The 15,137-nt window shown below is 46.4% G+C and overlaps 1 protein-coding gene across 6 annotated transcripts in view; it reads right to left on the bottom strand.

Moving 5' to 3' along the window:
- The window catches only part of PPFIBP2 (PPFIB scaffold protein 2), a 149,511-nt gene that overhangs the window by 110,658 nt on the left and 23,716 nt on the right, over positions 1–15,137 (bottom strand). For all 6 annotated transcript variants that reach the window (XM_077286661.1, XM_077286655.1, XM_077286656.1 and 3 more), the window contains exon 3: positions 2,548–2,762. In XM_077286661.1, coding sequence (XP_077142776.1) covers positions 2,548–2,762 — 215 coding nt within the window. The remainder of the gene's footprint in view (positions 1–2,547; positions 2,763–15,137) is intronic.

The raw sequence follows: 15,137 nt of genomic DNA, 5'->3' as shown, positions 1-15,137 counted from the left end.
GGCGACAAAGGACAGATTGACGCATCTGATCAACTCTGTGATGTAACACAACAGCAACATGGCAGCCATAAAAAGCCAAACGTGTCGGAATTTGGGTCTCAGCTCTGCTCCTATAGACTTTAGAGAAACTGCAACTCATAACCAGCCTGTGATTTGGCTGAGATTTTTGTCTGATTTTTTTTTTTTTTTTTTTAAGGCAAATTGCAGTTTTAAAATAGTTTTGCAGCAGTAAGTCGGTGTCAGACAAGTTGCCCACGAAATGCACGTGTAGTCCCAACCAAAAAATACAAACACCGGCTGCATGCGACGTAAACTGATGCCTAGGGACGCAAGGTCACATGAGACATAAAGGTCGTCATTTTTTTTTGCATTTTTTTCCCAATAAATTGAGCAGTTCCGACTCTCCCGAGTCTTCATCTGGATGCGGCAACACCGGTATAAGCAGCGCCAATTTCACCAAGACTCTACGCTGCTCATTCTGGTGCAGGCGGATCTAGATAAAGACTGCAGAATTGGAACGTCACAATTTATTAATGGTCGCCAGAAGCTAACCCGGCTCATGCACCGCAGAGAACCAGCTGGACGTGGACTGGTACACGACCTGATATCGGCACATTGCTGCACGCGTCACTCACCAGGTTACTCTCCAGCCACGCCGGCACATTGCTGCACTTGTCACTCACCAGGTTACTCTCCAGCCACGCCGGCACATTGCTGCACTTGTCACTCACCAGGTTACTCTCCAGCCACACCGGCACATTGCTGCACGTGTCTCTCACCAGGTTACTCTCCAGGCACGCCGGCACATTGCTGCACTTGTCACTCACCAGGTTACTCTCCAGCCACGCCGGCACATTGCTGCACTTGTCACTCACCAGGTTACTCTCCAGCCACACCGGCACATTGCTGCACGTGTCTCTCACCAGGTTACTCTCCAGCCATGCCGGCACATTGCTGCACGTGTCTCTCACCAGGTTACTCTCCAGCCACGCCAGCACATTGCTGCACTTGTCACTCACCAGGTTACTCTCCAGCCACACCGGCACATTGCTGCACGTGTCTCTCACCAGGTTACTCTCCAGCCATGCCGGCACATTGCTGCACGTGTCTCTCACCAGGTTACTCTCCAGGCACGCCGGCACATTGCTGCACGTGTCTCTCACCAGGTTACTCTCCAGGCACGCCGGCACATTGCTGCACGTGTCTCTCACCAGGTTACTCTCCAACCACACTGGCACATTGCTACACGTGTCTCTCACCAGGTTACTCTCCAGCCATGCAGGCACATTGCTGCACGTGTCTCTCACCAGGTTACTCTCCAGCCACGCCGGCACATTGCTGCACGTGTCTCTCACCAGGTTACTCTCCAGCCATGCCGGCACATTGCTGCACGTGTCTCTCACCAGGTTACTCTCCAGCCACGCCGGCACATTGCTGCACGTCACTAACCAGGTTACTCTCCAGCCACGCCAGCACATTGCTACACGTGTCTCTCACCAGGTTACTCTCCAGCCATGCAGGCACATTGCTGCATGTGTCTCTCACCAGGTTATTCTCCAGCCACGCCGGCACATTGCTGCACGTGTCACTCACCAGGTTACTCTCCAGCCACGCCGGCACATTGCTGCACACGTCACTAACCAGGTTACTCTCCAGCCACGCCGGCACATTGCTGCACGTCACTAACCAGGTTACTCTCCAGCCATGCCGGCACATTGCTGCATGTGTCACTCACCAGGTTACTATCCAGCCACGCTGGCACATTGCTGCACACGTCACTAACCAGGTTACTCTCCAGCCACGCCGCCACATTGCTGCACGTGTCACTCACCAGGTTACTCTCCAGCCACGCCAGCACATTGCTGCACGTCACTAACCAGGTTACTCTCCAGCCATGCCGGCACATTGCTGCACTTGTCACTCACCAGGTTACTCTCCAGCCACACCGGCACATTGCTGCACGTGTCTCTCACCAGGTTACTCTCCAGGCACGCCGGCACATTGCTGCACTTGTCACTCACCAGGTTACTCTCCAGCCACGCCGGCACATTGCTGCACTTGTCACTCACCAGGTTACTCTCCAGCCACACCGGCACATTGCTGCACGTGTCTCTCACCAGGTTACTCTCCAGCCATGCCGGCACATTGCTGCACGTGTCTCTCACCAGGTTACTCTCCAGGCACGCCGACACATTGCTGCACGTGTCTCTCACCAGGTTACTCTCCAGGCACGCCGGCACATTGCTACACGTGTCTCTCACCAGGTTACTCTCCAGCCACGCTGGCACATTGCTGCACGTGTCACTCATCAGGTTACTCTCCAGCCACGCTGGCACATTGCTGCACACGTCACTAACCAGGTTACTCTCCAGCCACGCCGGCACATTGCTGCACGTCACTAACCAGGTTACTCTCCAGCCATGCCGGCACATTGCTGCATGTGTCACTCACCAGGTTACTATCCAGCCACGCTGGCACATTGCTGCACACGTCACTAACCAGGTTACTCTCCAGCCACGCCGCCACATTGCTGCACGTGTCACTCACCAGGTTACTCTCCAGCCATGCCATGACGTATGACGCTGTTGCGTTGGGAATCTGATTCCGTAAAGCTTCTCGCTCCTGATCGTTTTCCACCATTTCCAGGGATATTTTTAATTCCTCTATTAGATGCAGGATTGTTATTGTCCCAAAATATTCGGAGGGGACCGGCGATCCTACATCAAAGACTCCATTGGCGAATTCTGTGACGGCCTTTGTGCCTAATGCAAAAAAAAAAAAGAAAAAAAATTGAGAATGAACGACCACGAGAATATTTCTTATAATCAGCAATGGAAGCAATTACAGTCTCCGCTTCTCTTTGGCGGAGTGACCATGTAAACGTCTGATGTTTGAGGACTGCACAGAGAGAATGGGGCCAAGATTGGGCAGGCGACAGAGACACACTGGTGCTAAACCGTGACCCTCTGCCACCAAAGCTAAATTCTAGATACCTACATTGGAAGGAGGGACAAATGTAACCCTGAGATTGGGGAAACCACGTAATTAGAGTTCAGCAAAAAGATTTGTGCTCCTCTGGTCCAGCATCCAGTTGGCCTCCTCAGCCTGACTTCCTATGGGCCTCTAGTCGTGGGGCTTAGTAAACACTAGAGGAGCCTAGAGTCCTTGGCCAACAAGCAAAAGCAAGGACTGCCCCGGTCCGGCTGCCACAGAGGATCAAACTGGACACTGGAGAAGGGCAGTACAAATCTTTTTGCTCAACTGTAATGGAAATCCAAGTAACCATGTTGTATGGTTGACACGAGTGGACAGACTAGAGGCCCAGATATACCTGGATTTCTGAAATCGAAATGTTTAAGCCCCGCCTCTAGGACTCCTGGGATTGACTTTACAGAAACCCCACACCTTCAACTAACAAATACCTTTATTTGCATATCTAAGAGTCTGGGAAAATTCAGGACCATTGGCGACCATTAGTACACAGATAATGTTGCAGTTCTTGTGGTCAGTGGGGGGTGTAAAAGGTAAAACGGTCAGCTATTTGGGGACATGCCCATAAATTAGGCAGGAAACCACTGAAAAACCTGCACGGATGGCACGTGGGCTGCCATTTTGATTTTGCTGTAAGAGCCTCCTTCCTCAATGTATGTCCTACTGTACATGCATTAAAGATATGTCAGAAGCCATGGTACCAGAGGATCCTACAGTGGGTCCAGAGGTAGAGATGCACGTTATGTCTATACAGACTTTGGGACTCCGGAATCATTTTTTCTGAAGGGCCCATGGAGTCAAACAATGACGACAAAAAGTTGGAATGGACCTTAGTTTTTGGGGCACCTTTCATCTGCTTTCTATCAATATCGGGGTCGAACTGGCCCATCGGGACACCAGAGAATTCTCCAGTGGGCCAAGTGTCTTTGGCCAGCCGCCATAGGAGGGGCCCACTTGTTTCAACTGAATGTGCATCTGAGGACACACATTCAGTTGAAATGTATTCCAGTGCATAAAGTCAGCACTGTAATATTTAATATGGCCGATGGTGACGGACGTCAGTGTGCCCATCACAAGCGGTGCATGACAGTGACATTGCAAGCGTATGAGGTCACTGTAATGGACTACTTGCGACAGGTGCACTGAAGTCAGTCGCCGCCTCTGATAGGTCGTCAGACATTTGAACACAACCGCGCTGGACCTGAAGGAAGAGTACGATGTGCGAGACCGGGAGAGCAGGCAGGTAAGGCAGAATCTTTTTTTCCCTCCTTCTGTGGATGCAACATGATGCGGGCCCAGGACCAGGGCAAGATATATGGAGCCCAGAACAATGGGCATAGGGAGCCCAGGACAAGGGGAATATATATGGGGCCCAGGACAAGGGACATGTGCGACCCAGGACAAGGGGAATATATATAGGGGACCCAGGAAAAGGGACATAAATATATGGGGCCAAGGACAAGGGGAATATATATTTGGGGACAAGGACAAGGGAAATATATATATATGGGGCCAAGGACAAGGGAAATATTTATGGGGCCCAGGACAATAGAAATATATATATATGGGACCAAGGACAAGGGAAATATATAGGGGGTCCAGGACAAGGGACATATGGGGCCCAGGACAATAGAAATATATATATGGGACCAAGGACAAGGGAAATATTTAGGGGGCCCAGGACAAGGGACATATGGGGCCCAGGACAATAGAAATATATATATGGGACCAAGGACAAGGGAAATATATAGGGGGTCCAGGACAAGGGAAGTATATAGGGGGCCCAGGACAAAAGACAAATGGGCCCAGGACAAGAGAAATACATAGGGGGCCCAGGACCAGAGGCATTGGGGGCCCAAGATGGTGGAACATGGGGTCTCTGCTTAGTGGACATAGGGGCCAGAACGAAGAACATAGAGGCTCAAGATGGGGCAACACAGGGTCCCAGGATGGGGTACACTAAATTAAATGGGCCAGTTTGAGGGACTTTATTACTGTATGGAAGCCAAAATGAGGAACATACATCAGTTTATGGTGGCAAGTGGGGGACAATTACTGTAGGGGCCCAATTAGGGGACTTTATTGCTGCAGTAATACAATTTTATTTATAGAATACATTTTTCCATGGCAGGAACAAAAGGGGTGGTCCTGTTACTGTGAAGGGCAGCACTGTGTCGCTTTTTTTCTTCATCTGGCATAGTGTAGAAGTCGGGAAATATGCTCTAGAAGCGATCAGCTATTGATAACGGTGTTGTTTTTTGCAGAGATGAGTTCTGGCTGGAAGAAATGAAGGCACTCTGTACCAGATGAAGAAGAAAAGCAAAGTTGAAGGACTTCACCTAGAGACGTCACTGGTAAGTCAGTGTGTTAAATGTACACTGACATTATACACAGGAGCTCTGTATATAGAGTACAGGTAATTCAGTGATCACCAGAGACATTATAGACAGGAGCTCTGTATATAGTGTACAGGTAATACAGTAATCACCAGTGACATTATACACAGGAGCTCTGTATATAGCATATAGTGTACAGGTAATACAGTAATCACCAGTGACATTATACACAGGAGCTCTGTATATAGAGTACAGGTAATTCAGTGATCACCAGAGACATTATACACAGGAGCTCTGTATATAGTGTACAGGTAATTCAGTGATCACCAGAGACATTATACACGGGAGCTCTGTATATAGTGTACAGGTAATACAGTGATCACCAGTGACATTATACACAGGAGCTCTGTATATAGCGTATAGTGTACAGTGTTGTGAATTTGGATTCTGGGCTCCCCCGGTGGCCGCTTGTGGAATTGGACTTGTCATCCTCTTTCCTGTTTCACCTGGTTCCATCAGTAGTGGGTGTCGCTATTTAAGCTCATTTCTCTGGTGGTTTCTTGCCGGTCAACAATGTTATCTGATGCCTCTCAGTGCTTGTTCCTGCTTCTAGACTACTACTAGATAAGTTGGACTTTTGTCCATGTTTTGTTTTGCCTATTTGTTCCAGTTCACAGCTGAAGTTTTGTTACTGTGTCTGGAAAGCTCTCGTTGATCAGGGATTGCTACTCTGGCGTTATGAGTTAATGCCAGAGTTTAAGGTAATCTCTGGATGGTGTTTTGTTAGTGTTTTTCTGCTGACCATGAAAGTATACTATCTGTCTTCTGCTATCTAGTAAGCGGACCTCAAATTTGCTAAGACTATTTTCCTGCTGCGTTTGTTGTTTCATCTGAACTCACCGTCATTATATGTGGGGGGCTACTGTCTTCTTTGGAATATTTCTCTAGAGGTGAGCCAGGTCTTATATTTCCCTCTGCTAGCTATTTAGGTCTTAGGCCAGAGCTGGGCATCTAGCGATAAATAGGAAATGCTACCTGGCTATTTCTAGTTGCGCGGCAGGCTTAGTTCATGGTCAGTATAGTTCCATCTTCCGAGAGCTTGTCCCTCTATAGGCTTGCTATGATCTCTGCCTGCAGAGATCATGACAGTTTGACCGGCCAATAAAGTGTTGAAGACCCTTAAGAGAGGAGGGCTGAGTCCAGTCACAAATAGCTTGCACCTTGACGGGATCCATCTCAATGGAAGAGGGAGAAAAAATATACCCCAAAAAGGAAACCTTCTGGACCCCAAAAACGCACTTAGACCCCTTCACACATAAAGAATTAGACCGCAGAACCTGAAAAACTCTCCTGACCTGCTGGACATGAGAGTCCCAGTCATCAGAAAAAATCAGAATATCATCCAGATATATTATCATAAATTTATCCAGAAAATCGCGGAAAATATCATGCATAAAAGACTGGAAAACTGAAGGGGCATTAGAAAGACCAAAAGGCATGACCAAATACTCAAAGTGGCCCTCGGGCGTATTAAATGCGGTCTTCCACTCATCCCCCTGCCTGATCCGCACCAAATTATACGCCCCACGAAGATCAATTTTAGAGAACCACTTAGCACCCTCTATACGAGCAAACAAATCAGTAAGCAATGGCAATGGGTATTGATACTTAACAGTGATCTTATTCAGAAGCCGATAATCAATACATGGTCTCAAAGAGCCGTCTTTTTTTGAGACAAAGAAAAACCCAGCTCCCAAGGGAGAAGAAGATGGACGAATATGTCCCTTTTCCAAAGACTCCTTTATATATTCCCGCATAGCAGCATGTTCCGGCACAGACAGATTAAACAAACGACCCTTGGGATATTTACAACCCGGTATCAAATTTATGGCACAATCGCACTCACGGTGCGGAGGTAACGACCCAAGCTTGGGTTCGTCAAAGACATCTTGATAATCAGAGAGGAACTCAGGGACTTCAGAGGGAATGGACGACGAAATAGAAACCAAAGGTAAGTCCCCATGAATACCCTTACATCCCCAGCTCAACACAGACATTGCTCTCCAGTCCAAGACTGGGTTGTGAGACTGCAACCATGGCAATCCCAGTACCAAATCGTCATGTAAATTATACAGCACCAGGAAACGAATAATCTCCTGGTGATCCGGATTGATACGCATGGTTACTTGTGTCCAGTATTGTGGTTTATTATTAGCCAATGGGGTGGAGTCAATCCCCTTCAGAGGAATAAGAGTCTCCAAAGGCTCTAAATCAAAACCACAACGATTGGCAAAGGACCAATCCATAAGACTCAGAGCGGCGCCAGAGTCAACATAGGCGTCCGTGGCAATGGATGACAAAGAGCAAATCAGGGTTACAGACAAAATAAACTTAGACTGAATGGTGCCAATGGAAACAGACTTATCAAGCTTCTTTGTACGCCTAGAGCATGCTGATATAACATGAGTAGAATCCCCACAATAGAAACACAATCCATTCTTCCGTCTAAAATTCTGTCGCTCGCTCCTGGACAGAATTCTATCACACTGCATACTTTCTGGCGTCTTTTCCATAGACACCGCCAGATGGTGCACCGGTTTGCGCTCCCGCAGACGCCTATCAATCTGAATAGCCATTGTCATGGACTCATTCAGACCTGCAGGCACAGGGAACCCCACCATAACATCCTTAACGGCATCAGAGAGACCTTCTCTGAAAGTTGCCGCCAAGGCGCACTCATTCCACTGAGTAAGCACAGACCATTTACGGAATTTTTGGCAGAAAACTTCAGCTGTGAACTGGAACAAATAGGCAAAACAAAACATGGACAAAAGTCCAACTTATCTAGTAGTAGTCTAGAAGCAGGAACAAGCACTGAGAGGCATCAGATAACATTGTTGACCGGCAAGAAACCACCAGAGAAATGAGCTTAAATAGCGACACCCACTACTGATGGAACCAGGTGAAACAGGAAAGAGGATGACAAGTCCAATTCCACAAGCGGCCACCGGGGGAGCCCAGAATCCAAATTCACAACAGTACCCCCCCCTCAAGGAGGGGGCACCGAACCCTCACCAGATCCACCAGGGCGACCAGGACGAGCCCTATGGAAGGCACGAACAAGATCAGAAGCATGAACATCAGATGCATTGACCCAAGAATTATCCTCCTGGCCGTAACCCTTCCAGTTGACCAGATACTGGAGTCTCCGTCTGGAAACACGAGAGTCCTCGATTTTCCTCCGGTCAGGTGGAATCCTCGGATTGTCCTGGAGTGGATGCGGTGGTGGAGAGATTGCATCACATCTGGGGGCAGGTTATGGACAATTTGAAGTTGTCCCAGGAGAAGACTCAGCGTTTTGCCAACCGTCATCGTCGTGTTGGTTCTCGGCTTTGTGTTGGAGATTTGGTGTGGTTGTCTTCTCGTTTTGTCCCTATGAGGGTCTCTTCTCCTAAGTTTAAACCTCGGTTCATCGGCCCTTATAGAATATTGGAGATTCTTAATCCTGTTTCTTTCCGTTTGGACCTCCCTGCGTCCTTTTCCATTCATAACGTTTTTCATCGGTCGTTATTGCGCAGGTATGAGGTACCTGTGGTACCTTCAGTTGAGCCTCCTGCTCCGGTGTTGGTTGAGGGTGAGTTGGAGTACGTTGTGGAGAAAATTTTGGACTCTCGTGTTTCCAGACGGAGACTCCAGTATCTGGTCAACTGGAAGGGTTACGGCCAGGAGGATAATTCTTGGGTCAATGCATCTGATGTTCATGCTTCTGATCTTGTTCGTGCCTTCCATAGGGCTCGTCCTGGTCGCCCTGGTGGATCTGGTGAGGGTTCGGTGCCCCCTCCTTGAGGGGGGGGTACTGTTGTGAATTTGGATTCTGGGCTCCCCCGGTGGCCGCTTGTGGAATTGGACTTGTCATCCTCTTTCCTGTTTCACCTGGTTCCATCAGTAGTGGGTGTCGCTATTTAAGCTCATTTCTCTGGTGGTTTCTTGCCGGTCAACAATGTTATCTGATGCCTCTCAGTGCTTGTTCCTGCTTCTAGACTACTACTAGATAAGTTGGACTTTTGTCCATGTTTTGTTTTGCCTATTTGTTCCAGTTCACAGCTGAAGTTTTGTTACTGTGTCTGGAAAGCTCTCGTTGATCAGGGATTGCTACTCTGGCGTTATGAGTTAATGCCAGAGTTTAAGGTAATCTCTGGATGGTGTTTTGTTAGTGTTTTTCTGCTGACCATGAAAGTATACTATCTGTCTTCTGCTATCTAGTAAGCGGACCTCAAATTTGCTAAGACTATTTTCCTGCTGCGTTTGTTGTTTCATCTGAACTCACCGTCATTATATGTGGGGGGCTACTGTCTTCTTTGGAATATTTCTCTAGAGGTGAGCCAGGTCTTATATTTCCCTCTGCTAGCTATTTAGGTCTTAGGCCAGAGCTGGGCATCTAGCGATAAATAGGAAATGCTACCTGGCTATTTCTAGTTGCGCGGCAGGCTTAGTTCATGGTCAGTATAGTTCCATCTTCCGAGAGCTTGTCCCTCTATAGGCTTGCTATGATCTCTGCCTGCAGAGATCATGACAGTACAGGTAATACAGTAATCACCAGTGACATACACAGGAGCTCTGTATATAGAGTACAGGTAATTCAGTGATCACCAGAGACATTATACACAGGAGCTCTGTATATAGTGTATAGTGTACAGGTAATACAGTGATCACCAGAGACATTATACACAGGAGCTCTGTATATAGTGTACAGGTAATTCAGTGATCACCAGAGACATTATACACAGGAGCTCTGTATATAGTGTACAGGTAATACAGTGATCACCAGTGACATTATACACAGGAGCTCTGTATATAGCGTATAGTGTACAGGTAATACAGTAATCAGAGACATTATACACAGGAGCTCTGTATATAGTGTACAGGTAATACAGTAATCACCAGTGACATTATACACAGGAGCTCTGTATATGTAATACAGTAATCACCAGTGACATTATACACAGGAGCTCTGTATATCGTGTATAGTGTACAGGTAATACAGTGATCACCAGTGACATAATACACAGGAGCTCTGTTTATAGAATAACAATAAAACTGTCTTAACGTCGCACTTCGGGACCTTCTTACTGACGCGTCAGTGGGGGGGCGTGTCCATGTGATGTGAGATGCCGACTCCGACACTTCCGGTCTGTGTGTCACCATTCACAGCGCCGTTCCACCCGCCTGTAATCATTTCTCCACTGGGTATATAAGCTGCCCACTGGTTACCCTGACACAACGCCCCCCGAAGAAGCCAGAGGTGTGAAACGCGCGTTGGGGTCTTTTACGCTACATCCAGGAGCAGGTCGGTTCTATTCTCTACATCGGCTGTTTTCTTTTCCTTGTTTTTTTCTTTTCCTATTTTGTCCATTGTGGCCTCTTTATACTTTATTACCCAGGTTATATACTCTACACGGAGGTCCTTTGATTATTGTTAAACATTAGCAATAGGATTTATTATCTCTAATCAAGTATATTTAATTTATATTGTTCAATGTGCGCCCTTGAGTGAGGTATTGACTTAATACAGCAGGCAACATGGTGCCTATTGTGGGGTTATGTAATGCACTATTAGCACTTTACCATTTGTGGCCGCTAGTTTGGCGTTTACTACATACATTGCACTATTTACACTTTCCACACTTGTTTAAACTGCCTCGTGTAGAATTTAGATCCGTAGAATTAATTTTAATTATTTGATCAGTTGTATTTACTGCTATACCCACGATGGATTTATGCAGTGCACGATTGGCACTTTAATCCATATGGCTGTTAGTGTGACGCTTATGCTATATTTTTGCACTATCAGCACTTTACTGTACATCATTGAGATATTGTGATTGCTAATCGATTCATATGTGCAGCCTACACGATATATGCGGTAATTTATTTATGAAATCCTGCCACCTTTATTCTGGCCTGTATGTGGCACTATGTTGTCGTCCATTTCTTTTTAATTGCGTCCTAATGTAATTAACTATTTAATTGTCATCTTTGTTTGAATAATTTTGAATACTTCAATAAAATCTCTTTATATTGTATTTTGCTCTGATATCAATTTTTCTTTGGGTTTCTGCTCTGTATATAGAGTACAGGTAATTCAGTGATCACCAGTGACATTATACACAGGAGCTCTGTATATAGTGTACAGGTAATGCAGTGTTCACCAGTGACATTATACACAGGAGCTCTGTGTATAATGTCACTGGTGAGCACTGTATTACCTGTACACTGACACGATATACAGAGCTCCTGTGTATAATGTCACTGGTGATCACTGTATTACGTGTATACAATATACGGAGTTCCTGTGTATAATGTAACTGGTGGTGATAACAGTGTTGTGTTTTTTTATTAAATGATCATTATTGTAATATTCAGTCACTATGTCGTAACACGTGGTCCAGTCGTGGTGTGGCGGTATTTATCCCTGTATGTGGTATTATTCAGTCACTATGTGGTGGTAATATGTAGTTCAGTCATGGTGTGGTGTTATTTCTCCCTTGTACAATATGGGGTGTTATTCAGTGAGTATGTGGTGGTAATATGTGGTCCAGTCATGGTGTGGCGGTATTTATCCCTGTATGTGGTATTATTCAGTCACTATGTGGTGGTAATATGTAGTTCAGTCATGGTGTGGTGTTATTTCTCCCTTGTACAATATGGGGTGTTATTCAGTGAGTATGTGGTGGTAATATGTGGTCTGGTCATGGTGTGGCGGTATTTATCCCTGTATGTGGTATTATTCAGTCACTATGTGGTGTAAATATGTGATCTGGTCATGGTGTGGTGGTATTTGTCCCTTGTATGTGGTATTATTGGTCTTGCTATAGTGGATTGTGTTGTGTATGGCGGTCATCTGTTCTGATATTAATTAGAAGATTCTTTATTTCCATTAGTGATTAAATACTTGGAACAAGGTGCACTTGCAGGGGTTCTCCGGTGAATACAAGAAATCCCCTCTCCACAAGACAAGTGATAACTTATCGATTGTTGGGGGTCCGACTGCTGCGATCCGCACCTATCGGCAAAATGTGGAGCTTTTATCCCCAATACACTGGAGCGACATGTGCGATTCGACCACTGATCCATTCATTCCCTCAGTACCTGGGAGTGCTATGCTTGTTTTTTTCTGGAAGCCCCAAAGAGGATGAATGGAGATGTGGTCAGAAATCCCACCTGCCGCTGTATTGTAAAATGGGGATAAAAGTGTCCTGTCGGGGATAAGGCTACTTTCACACTAGCGTCGCGACGTGCCGACACATACTGTGCTAAAAAAACACAACGGGGGCAGTGGATGAAGTCTTTCAACGCATCCGCTGCCCCATTGTGATGTCCGGTGAGGCGGGGGTGGAGTTCCGGCCGCGCATGCGCTGTCAGAAAAGGCGGACACGACGCACCAAAAAACGTTACATGTAACTTTTTTTTGTGTTGATGGTCCGACGCAACACGACGCATCCGTCGCACGATTGTTGCAACGTGTGGCAATCCGTCGCAATGCGTCGCTAATGCAAGTCTAAGGAGAAAAAACGCATCCTGCAAGCAATTTTGCAGGATGCGTTTTTTCTCCAAAACGACGCATTGCGACGTGCGTCGTACGACGCTAGTGTGAAAGCAGCCTAAGAGTTCCACATTCTTCCGATCGTTGCGGTTTCCAATGGTCAGGTGTAAACGATTAATAAGTCATCACTGATCCTGTGGAGCCCATGGATTCGTGTGTTGTAACCATAGAAGCCTTCAATGCAAACTTCCGTAATTGTACATCCCGGTTATGGTGGCGCACAGTATATGAACAGGAGCCGCCTGTGTTTTACAGCTAACGCTCCACTATAACTGGGATAACGGCTAACAGGGGTTTGTATATAGCTGTAGGGTGGGCCCCTAGAGTCCATTTCACCTGTGGGCCCCAGACAACTCAGTCCAACACTGATCAATATTGTAGCAAGAGATGAATGACAGTCCCATGACTCCATATATCAGCTGGATTTATTGCTGGCACCGTCAATTTCTGTAAGTGTAACGATCTTTAACCCAGAGGTTCGTCGCACCAATTCGCCTAAGAAGAGACGCCATTCCTAGATCTTTCCCGTTCTGTTTTTCTTTGTACCACTAGGTGTCCCCACGACATTAGACAGATCATTGGCAAATAAAAAGTGCAAATATGTACAGAGCTTTACTAGAAAATTACTAGGCATCTCCACCATGAGAATCCAATACATGACCGGATGCCAGCACGGACGTGAAAAACACACAAACATAAAAGAAGCTGGAAATTATAATAATGCTACTAACAGGTTTTGCTCATACAATTTGGGGCTTTATGAGCAATAGTTAATGCTTGCATACACTACGTTATTATGCTTTGTAAGTGTATGGTTCTGGATTTTGGGCCTACTCTGAATTAGCATTCTTAAGTGCGTACGGTATGGAAGGTCAAGATCCTCAGGGGGGTGCCAAGATCCTCAGGGGCGGTGCTAAGAAATAGCTTAATGTGTCTTAACTACAGAGTGACCCAAGCCTCCATATATAAGAATCTCAAATAACAACAATGAACACAGAAATCTCCTTTCTGACTGGAAACTCAACCTCCCAGGTGTACCTCCATCTCCTTTACCTAACTGAGTGGTTCATACATTATGCTACTTGAAAAAAAAAGTATAAAATGGCACCCCTTCTTCACCAACCTTAAATCTGAGAAGTGCAGGAATGATCTCTGTCAAAAAGGAAACGAGCCTGCCGCCTGAGGTGAGGTTTTACCTTGCGTTATGGATGGTGCACTCATACCTCAGGGTCTTCGAGAAGATGTGAAGGCGGCTGCCTGCTTAGACTTCCCATATAGATTAGTCTGCTACATAAAGAGGTATCAACTCCGCCACCCGAATGTGGAGGGAATGGCAGATGGCCACATTCACTTCTCTAGAACCTCACTGCAGCATTTTGCCCGGAAATCCACTGAAACCTCTCTGCAGCCCCTTCATTCTAAGGGTCCATGTGAGCCCTGAGATACCATTAAAGATGGCATATACTGGCAATTGGCCAGTGACAGGAACGAGGGTTTAACACCAATGAAGTCACCTAGAGGAGATGACTGCGAGTCGGATCAGCCGAAAATTAGCCTTAATGCTGAACTATCACAATATTTCTCCAGGAAAATAATCAATTTCCTCTTAAGGCCCCAGCACTAAAGAGAATGCGGTAAGCAGGCAATAGTCTGCAAGACGTAAATGTGCCAAAAGTCAGCGTAAAATAACATTCTTTAATACTTGAACCAATTAACAAGTGAAAAGTTGACATGTGACGAGTCGCCACCTTTACTCCCATTCCCGAGGGTGTAGGAGCCTTTAACAGTAGCATGAAAGGCCCCGCAGGCGGCGTCCGGCCATCACATCCGATCAGCGTCTTTACCCCATTCACATTATCTTGATTATACCGCGGAACTTGAAGGAGACGCTTTATACAGGAACATAAGAAAGGAAAAGGACTAAGCAAGGCTTGTCAGGCTGGTCCGATAATGATCTGAAAAGGGGACTCCATACTGAAATCTGCAGGCATTCTATGGGATATTACACGCTCGCCCACCTAATACTACAGTGTATGCTCTATGGCTGCACAAACCGTCAATGGATTTTAGAGTAGGGGTTTAGCCTCTGTCAGGATAAATTAAAAATTACATGGCACCCACAAGTGGTCTGTGTAATCATTGTCTGAGGAAGGTCTTTCAAAAAGGAGAAGGATCATTAAAGCCAAAGAGAGCGGATTCTCAAGATG

The sequence above is a fragment of the Ranitomeya variabilis genome, chromosome 2 (genome assembly GCF_051348905.1).
Source record: "Ranitomeya variabilis isolate aRanVar5 chromosome 2, aRanVar5.hap1, whole genome shotgun sequence".
In the NCBI taxonomy this organism is placed as follows: Eukaryota; Metazoa; Chordata; class Amphibia; order Anura; family Dendrobatidae; genus Ranitomeya; species Ranitomeya variabilis.
Note: the sequence above shows the minus strand (reverse complement) of the source record. Positions and strands in the feature narration are given on the sequence as shown.